Source organism: Physcomitrium patens, chromosome 11, assembly GCF_059467195.1.
Source record: "Physcomitrium patens ecotype Gransden chromosome 11, ASM5946719v1, whole genome shotgun sequence".
Lineage (NCBI taxonomy): Eukaryota > Viridiplantae > Streptophyta > Bryopsida > Funariales > Funariaceae > Physcomitrium > Physcomitrium patens.
This window is the reverse complement of record NC_143420.1, coordinates 2,620,831-2,628,798: the sequence shown is the minus strand read 5'-3', so window position 1 is coordinate 2,628,798 and position 7,968 is coordinate 2,620,831. Positions and strand designations below refer to the sequence as shown.

General features: G+C 32.7%; 1 protein-coding gene across 1 annotated transcript; it reads right to left on the bottom strand.

Moving 5' to 3' along the window:
* Positions 1-5,717: 5,717 nt before the first annotated feature.
* LOC112288344 (mitochondrial uncoupling protein 5) lies at positions 5,718-7,415 on the bottom strand. The gene has a single exon (XM_024532457.3). It carries the CDS (start codon positions 7,033-7,035, stop codon positions 6,103-6,105), a length of 933 nt encoding a protein of 310 aa, XP_024388225.1. The 5' UTR covers positions 7,036-7,415; the 3' UTR covers positions 5,718-6,102.
* Positions 7,416-7,968: the final 553 nt, after the last annotated feature.

The following is a 7,968-nucleotide window of genomic DNA, read 5'->3' as shown; positions in this document are numbered from 1 at the left end:
TGATGAAACCTTGAAGATGAGCTCCACCCTTTATGCTTGCAAGTGACAACCACCTAAAGAGAACAACCAAACAATGCTAATACTAACATTTAACTACTCAAATTCTACTTAGGATTAGAAATAACACTATTGCAAAGAAATAAATTAATGAAAAAATAAAAAAATATATTAACTTACTTCAATATATAAAACTGTCATGCATGTAAAAAAAATAAAAAATAAAAATATAATAATTAAAAAATTAAAAAATTAAAAATTAAAAATAAAAATATTAATAAATAAAAGTAAAATTAAGAATTAAAAAAAAAAAAAAAACATAAAAAAATAAATAAAATTAAAAATAAAATTCAAAGTAAATTAAAAGTAAGAAATAAAAATAAAATTAAGAATTAAAAATAAAATAATATTAGCTAAAAATAAATGTGAAATTAAAAGTTAAAAGTAAAATTAAATATTAATAGAATTTTATTTTTATTATTAAAACTATAAATTTATTTTAATATTATTATTATTTTTTTATTTTTAATTGATTTAAATTTTTTTATTTTTAGTTTTATTTATTTTTATTTTTATTATTTATTTTATTTTTATTCTCAATTTAAGTTTAAATTTTCTGTTATAATTTGATATAATTAAGAAAAAAAATTTAAAACACAAAGTTTACAAGTATGACATAAAATCAATAATGTAAATGAGTGAAAAGATAGAAATCACTAATCTCAATTGTATTCCGCTTAAGGCAGCAACTCCTCTTCACTCCAAAAATCGCCACAATTTTAATTTTGATTCAATAGCACCAAATTTTGCACCACTAAAATCTCAACTCCAAGGTTCTTGTATTGAGGGTTTTTTAATATTAAATTGTCACCAAGCACTAAGAGACGCCTTTCTAAACATGAGGTACATGAAATTGCCAAGGCAATAAATCCCTTTCAAGTCTAAAACTCACTATAAATTCGTACCAATTTCAATTTGAACATGCAATAGCTTTTTGAAAATCTAACTTCAAGATATACAACCTCAAAAATTTTCAGTATCAAATATGCAACACATAAAAACTGATTGATGAAAACCTGAGAGTAGCTTGGAGTACACAAAATTGCCAAGGCAGTGAACCCCCTTCTAATCAAAAATCCACTAAAAATTCAATTTTAGTCCAATTCAAACGTGTGATAGCTTTCTAAAAAGCTCACATCAAGATACACAACCTCAAAAAGTTTAAAGTTGAAACATGCAACAAGTAAAAACTGATTGACGAAAACCCGAGAGTAAATCAATAATCAATTCAACAATGAAATTTTTACTAACTTGAAAAGTAAGAAATAGAAATGCTTTGTTTCCACTAACAAGGAAGAGATTTAGGACACTTACTAATGATGAAGAGCTACTTGAATTGCTCACTCAAAAAAACCAAGCACAATCAATTACAATAAGCAACTTCACATTCACACACATCCATTAGAAGCACCATCTCCCAATAGACACACCAAAATGTGAGTGTAAATTTTCACTCCTCAACCCAAGTTACAAGATGGCTTCAATTAAGAGTTGCTTGTAATTGGTGGTTTGAAGTGAAGTAGGCAATTCACAAGAACAAAATAAGAACAACTACAAAGCAATTGAAATAAATGACATGAAGCAATTACAACACCCAAAACTAAGTCACATTCTGTTTACTATGTTTTCGTCCAATAAAAGTAAGATTGAAAAGTAAAAAATATATTTTTAAGTAGGTAATTTTATTTTCTTTCCAATGACATAAGAAACATGTAAATCCGAATTACTATGAGTAAGTTATGAGGTTTTAAAGATATGAAGTAAATAATTGAAAAGTGAAGTGAAAATATTTTATCTCAAAGGTAACTTGCTTATAGCTCAAGAGTTCGAGCCTCACCAAGGCTCACATGTAGTGTATAAGGGTGTTAAAGAGAGGCCTTGAGGCCTTAGTCTTATCCTCCTAACTACCTTCAAAGTGCTACAATCCATATGGGACTTATGCACCCTCCATCTTATAAGGACTACACTAGCTGCTAGTCTTCTTATTTTCTACTAGAAAGACCATTATTTTTGAAAATTTGACCTCACCATGGTATTCAAAAACATCCAATTGGCACAGGAACCTTGTTTGACCTTCAAATCTTGTTCCATTTCTTCATAAAGGCTTCTAAAGTGATAAAACTCATTTTTACCAAGATCTTGAAAATTGCTCTAAAAATTCCTAAATAAATTCTAAATAAATTCTAAATGAATTCTATAATATTTTTATCATGGTAATATCTATCTAAGGCTATGTTTTCCTATCTTTTTTATTTTTGATACTAATAAAAATCAATTTAAATCTACTATAAATCTACTATAAATCCTATTTTTTATACCAATAATTAAAATGATATAAGGTTCTTTGTCATGCTTCTTTTAACTACAAATATTTATAGTTTTTATAAGTACTACATATAGAGAGAAGACCAATATAAATAATATTCTTAATAATAATTCTTAATATTCAACAATGAATAAAAATACTAAATCAACAAAGATAATTGCTTCTAAAACTTACTAAGACTCTATTTCTACCACTAACATTTTAATTTTCTATTTCTTTAAGGATTTTTATACTACTCACTATATATCGTGATTTAAAGTATTTTAAATGAATATTTTTATTCTAAAACAACAAGTGAGTCAATTTAATGACTCACACATATTTATAAAGAAAAAAGATGGATCACCAGGAATGTGTATAGACTATCAATGACTCAATAAGATAACTATTTAGAATTTGTATTCTCTATCTTTGATATTAGCACTTCTTCATTAATTAAATAAAATAAAAATCCATATCAAAATAGATTTATAAGAAGCATATAATATGATATATAACCAAAAAAAAAAAAAAGAATAAAAGACTACATTTGGAATCAAGCATGGTCATTTCAAATATAATGTAATACCTTTAGGATTCATAAATGCATCAATTACTTTTTAACATCTAATGAATGATACTTTTTGAGAGTTTTTAGATGATTTTATGGTTTTTTATTTAAAAGATATCTTAATCTATTCTAAAAAAATACATAAAAATATGAATTTCATATTTGTATTATATTAAAAAAAGTTAAAAATACAAAATTATATGCTAAGATGAAGAAGCGTGTATTTTATATAACTTAAGTTGTTTTTTTAGGATATATTATTTCAAATGATGACCTTATGATACATCCTAAGAAAGTTTAGACAATCATAGATTAAAAGATTTTAAAGATAATAAAAGTTATAAATTATTTTTAAAATTTAATTATTTATAATTAATTATTTTTATTGAATTTTTTTCTTATATTATAGTTTTATCTACAAATGTAACTTGTAAAGATAAACATAATAGAATAAAGAAGTAAAAAAAAGATTTGAAGCCTTAAAACATCTTTTATTGTAGTACTAATTTTATATTGCATTGATTTTTTTAAGGCATTCTTTCATAGAAACAAATAAATTAAATAGTGACTAATTTGATATATCATCACAAATAGAAGCATATGGCTAGCTTCATCTTGTAGCTTTTTATATGAAATTTTTTTTTTACAACCAAGATCATTCATAAAATCTACAATAAAGAATTAAAATAAACATAGATTCATGTCAAGAATGGCGCCGCTATTAAGAAGGCACTTCTATTTCTAATAAATATTCACATAAATAATAAGAATCTCGAGTATTTTATGTCAATACATGTTTTAAATCATTGTTAAGCTTCATGGAACATATCTTTTTTTTTAAAATATATATTTAATATTATTTTTTGGCCAATATATATATATATATATATATATATATATATGTTTATCAAATATTTATTTAAGACATTCATATTTTGTATCAAATTAAAAAAATTTAACTTTTCATCAATAATAAACAATTCTTTTGAAGCCAAAGAAATTTTATCTTTAAGCAAAAAAATCATCATTGATTCTTGATTCAACATTTTGTAAAAAAATTAAAATTAAGTATATTCTTAGATTTTCTTATATATGATGTTAAAAATATTTTTAAAAAAATTTATAATACTACTAGATTCAAATTCAAAGTCAATATTTTTTACTTTTTAAAAAATACTTATATATTTTAAAAGGTAAAGTATAATTTTATGTTATTCAAGCTTGTTATAATTTTTCAATTCAAAGACATTTTAAATATAATAAGTTCTTGGAATAAATTTCAAGAGAATTTTGATCAAGCCAAGTATTGATGGTGATTAAAGACTTTGTACAATCATGTAATATTTGTTTAAGATCAAAAGTTGCTTATTATCAATCTTATAGACTTCTCCAAATATTACCTATATGAAAATAAGCATAGTCTATTGTTTCTATGGATTTTATCATAGGTCTTTCAATTTGAAGTTCTTATGATTTTATATTTGTCATAGTAGATTGTTTTATTAATATAGATTTTTTTTTATCTTATACAAAAAACTATCATAGGTAAAGATATAGCTAGATTATTTCTTTAGAATATTTATCTCTACAATAAATTCCCAAAAGAATACAAGAGAGTCATTGACAAAAGTAAAGAAGGCTTCAACTTTGCCTCTATATATACTATCTACTTAAAGAGCTCTATAATAATAATATACAGGTCATTTGATAGGTGTCCAACTTATGAAATACATGTCTAACTTGTAAAACGAGTTTTCTATATGTGTACTACATAATGAATTAATAAATTAAGAGATTAATATGTGCAAGATGCGGCCAACTTGTGCATTAAGATTTTAACCAACCAAACACCTATGTATACTTGTAATGTCAAATTTGTGCCTACTAATCTTTAAACTAGCATCTCCAAAAGATATTATCAAATTTACTTATTTTTATTTCTACCTAACTCTTCTTATATTTTTAGTTGCTCTTTTAATTTTGATATCCATGACAATATACAAGAATAAAGGCATAATACAAATAAAGCTCAAAATCAACCAAAGATCAACATATATATCTATTGCAAGAAGTAACATCATTTCAACCTTGTCAACAAAATATGATTATTTTCTTCTAATATCAAGATTATATGCACTACAGACATATACAATTATTGTGAATAATTCTTACTATTGAATAGGTGAATGTAATTGCATATTCATGATACATATCAATGTTATGATATAAGCCAATTATTAAGTAAAAGAAACAAGACAAATTTCAAATGTTTAATTATATTCTTTAAGTTCTTATCCTTGACACTTGTTTACTAATTTAATTGCTTACTTCCTAAACATTGTAGCTTTGTAATCTAATCCAACTTCAAAACTTAGTCCAACATAGTCACAATTACAATTCAATCATTTGAATTGACTCAATTTACCAACTCAACTCAATAAAGCCAAAACTCACTACATTAAGTTGATTCAATATATTATTTTAACTTCAATTATATCTAACATCTTTAAAGCACAATTTCACTACTTTTCCTTCTTGTCTTCAATTTGCATTTATCTAAACACATTATGCACAAAACATCTCATTTCAAACTGCACATTATGCACAAAACATCTCATTTCAAACTTTTTATAAAATTTGTTAAAACAACACTCCTTGCTTTTCATTCCAATGATTATATCATGCAAAGTGATTGATTCATTGATTCCAAATCTATTTTGTGCAATCATGCACACAATAAAAATGACACTTCCAACTTACATAAAATAGCACAGTTTGCTAAAGTTGCAACCAAAGGAGCAATAATTGCACTTCATTGAAACGTATATTCATTACTTCACAAATAACAATCTTGGCTTCTCCAAGTTTCACGTATATGTATATTTGTGTCAAAAGATGCACATGTTCTCGACCACGGTTCTATCGCCCACTGCCTCGCAAGCTCTTATAGCTAAACGGAAAATTGTGAGCCGCCACCCAGGAAGGATGCTAGAATGCTGGACTGGTTGTTGAGATTGCAAAAAATTGTTCCTATTTCCTTTCTCTCTCTCGCTGATCGTGCCTCGATCCAACGCAACGAGTTCCCTTGCTCCCTGTGGAGGAAAAAAAATTGCCTCAAATTGCTTCATGAATTCTAAACTGAAAAGCGTTGTCGTCATTGTCCGGGATATCAACCTTCCAGCACGCGCTTGATCTGCTCCAACGACAGAAACATGACGATGGCGAAGGGTCCCTGGCGAGTCACCGTGGGAATGAAACCCTTGTACAGAGCCATGGGCCCTTCCGAGCGCACAGTCTTGACGGCACAGTCCAATGCGCCCTTGTAGGGGGGAGCTTCGCCCGCGGCCACTTTCATGTTCATCACTCTCGTCTTCACCACGTCGATGGGATTCGACGCCACGGACGCCAGCACTCCCGCTCCCACGCTCGCCACCACCTGCGTCGCCAGCCCCTCCGGCACCACGCGGTTCTGGGCTATGGTGTCCTTGATCTGATCGTACGTGGCCAGCTGCGCCGCAGTCACCAGCATTGCTCGGGTCACAGTCGGGGCTGAGCCCGTCCACAGAGACAGCACGCCGTCTTGTTTCATCATCCGGAGCAGAGCGTTTCCGACGGAGGTGTAGTTCCGCCTTTCGTGAACGGGCAGCCTCCCGTCGGCCTGCATCCGCACCATCGCCAGATCAGCGGGGTTCCCCACCGCGGCACCGGTGGCTCCGGAAACCAAAGCTGCGGCCACCTTCTTGTGCAAAGGAAGCCCCGAGCCTTCCTGGGTCTCGTCTCTCCACTGGGTTTTCAGAAATTCGTAGAGGCCCATTCGGGTGGAGGAGTACATGGCTTGCCGCAAGAGCGTGGCCGAGACACCCGAGTACAGGGCTTGCACGCCTTCTGACCTTGCCACTTCCAACCCCACACCCAGTGGGCCAGGTCGTCGAACGCTACCGGAGGAAGCATGGCTTCCGGCGAGGGCCATGGCAAGAGGCGGGGATGCCACCTCGCCTTGCAGCTGCATACGCACTTTCACGAGGTCGAGCGGGTGCGTGGCGAAGCCGGCAATCATGGACGCCAGCCCACCCTCGGCGAACCCCTTCCACTGACCGGCCATAGCGGACGCTCGGACCTCAACACAGTATCTCAGAATTCTTTTCACTTTGCGCTGCGCAACGCGTCGAAGCGCTGGGCCTCAGTCCACGTCGAACTCCCACTGTCGACCACTACAATTATGCAGCAAGCGCACACCGGACACGAGCAGCAAGTCTATCCCGCGCTGCACGCCAACTTCCTGCTTGCCAAGACTAACGGCAACCTGAGCAGAACCGCACGCAGTGCGACGACGAAGATCGCTGCTGACCATGAAAGGCAAGACCTCCTTCACCACGCACGATGTTGCGGAATAACAAACAATCCACCAACTCGCTCCTGCAAGCTCTTCTTTAAATCGCCCGAAGAATCGATGCCACGACGAACAAAACGCAAGGAGTGGAAGATCGATCACAGATGGGAAGACCAACGTCGTCTGCCTCTTTATATATGAGACGCACCATGGGGACGCGGGTTCCGGTCAGCAGGCAAGACCGCGGCGAAGTGTGGAAGACTATCTGAGACGTATGCGGGGCATGCGTGGAATGGAATGGAATGGTGGGTCACCCTGGATTCAACGCTGAGTCTGGCTCCGGACCTGCTTTCCACTCCGCGACACGAACTCGTTTCGTCCTCCATCGCGTGCCATCGCCGTCGGTTTCGATCATCCTTCATCCTGTCGGATCGGCCCAACCGCGATCTTCCCGACTCCTGAACGCTGGAGCTTCTGGATGCAATCCGGATGAATTTTCTGAGGGTCAAAGCCATCCGAGTTGCATCCAAATAGGAAAATGAAATTAGAAGAAGTAATTGTTTAGTTGCCTGAGTTGGCATCAAATTTGTTGGTTTGTTTATTGGTTCGTTTTCAATTGTGCAGTTTTGTTATTCAGTCAAGTCTAACAGAAGTATGGTTTGAAGTGTGCATGGCAATGATATGTTCTCTCTGTGAATGTTGATT

Excerpts from the sequence above, each read along its gene's own strand:
- LOC112288344 (XM_024532457.3), bottom strand. The coding sequence starts at position 7,035 with ATGGCCGGTCAGTGGAAGGGGTTCGCCGAGGGTGGGCTGGCGTCCATG.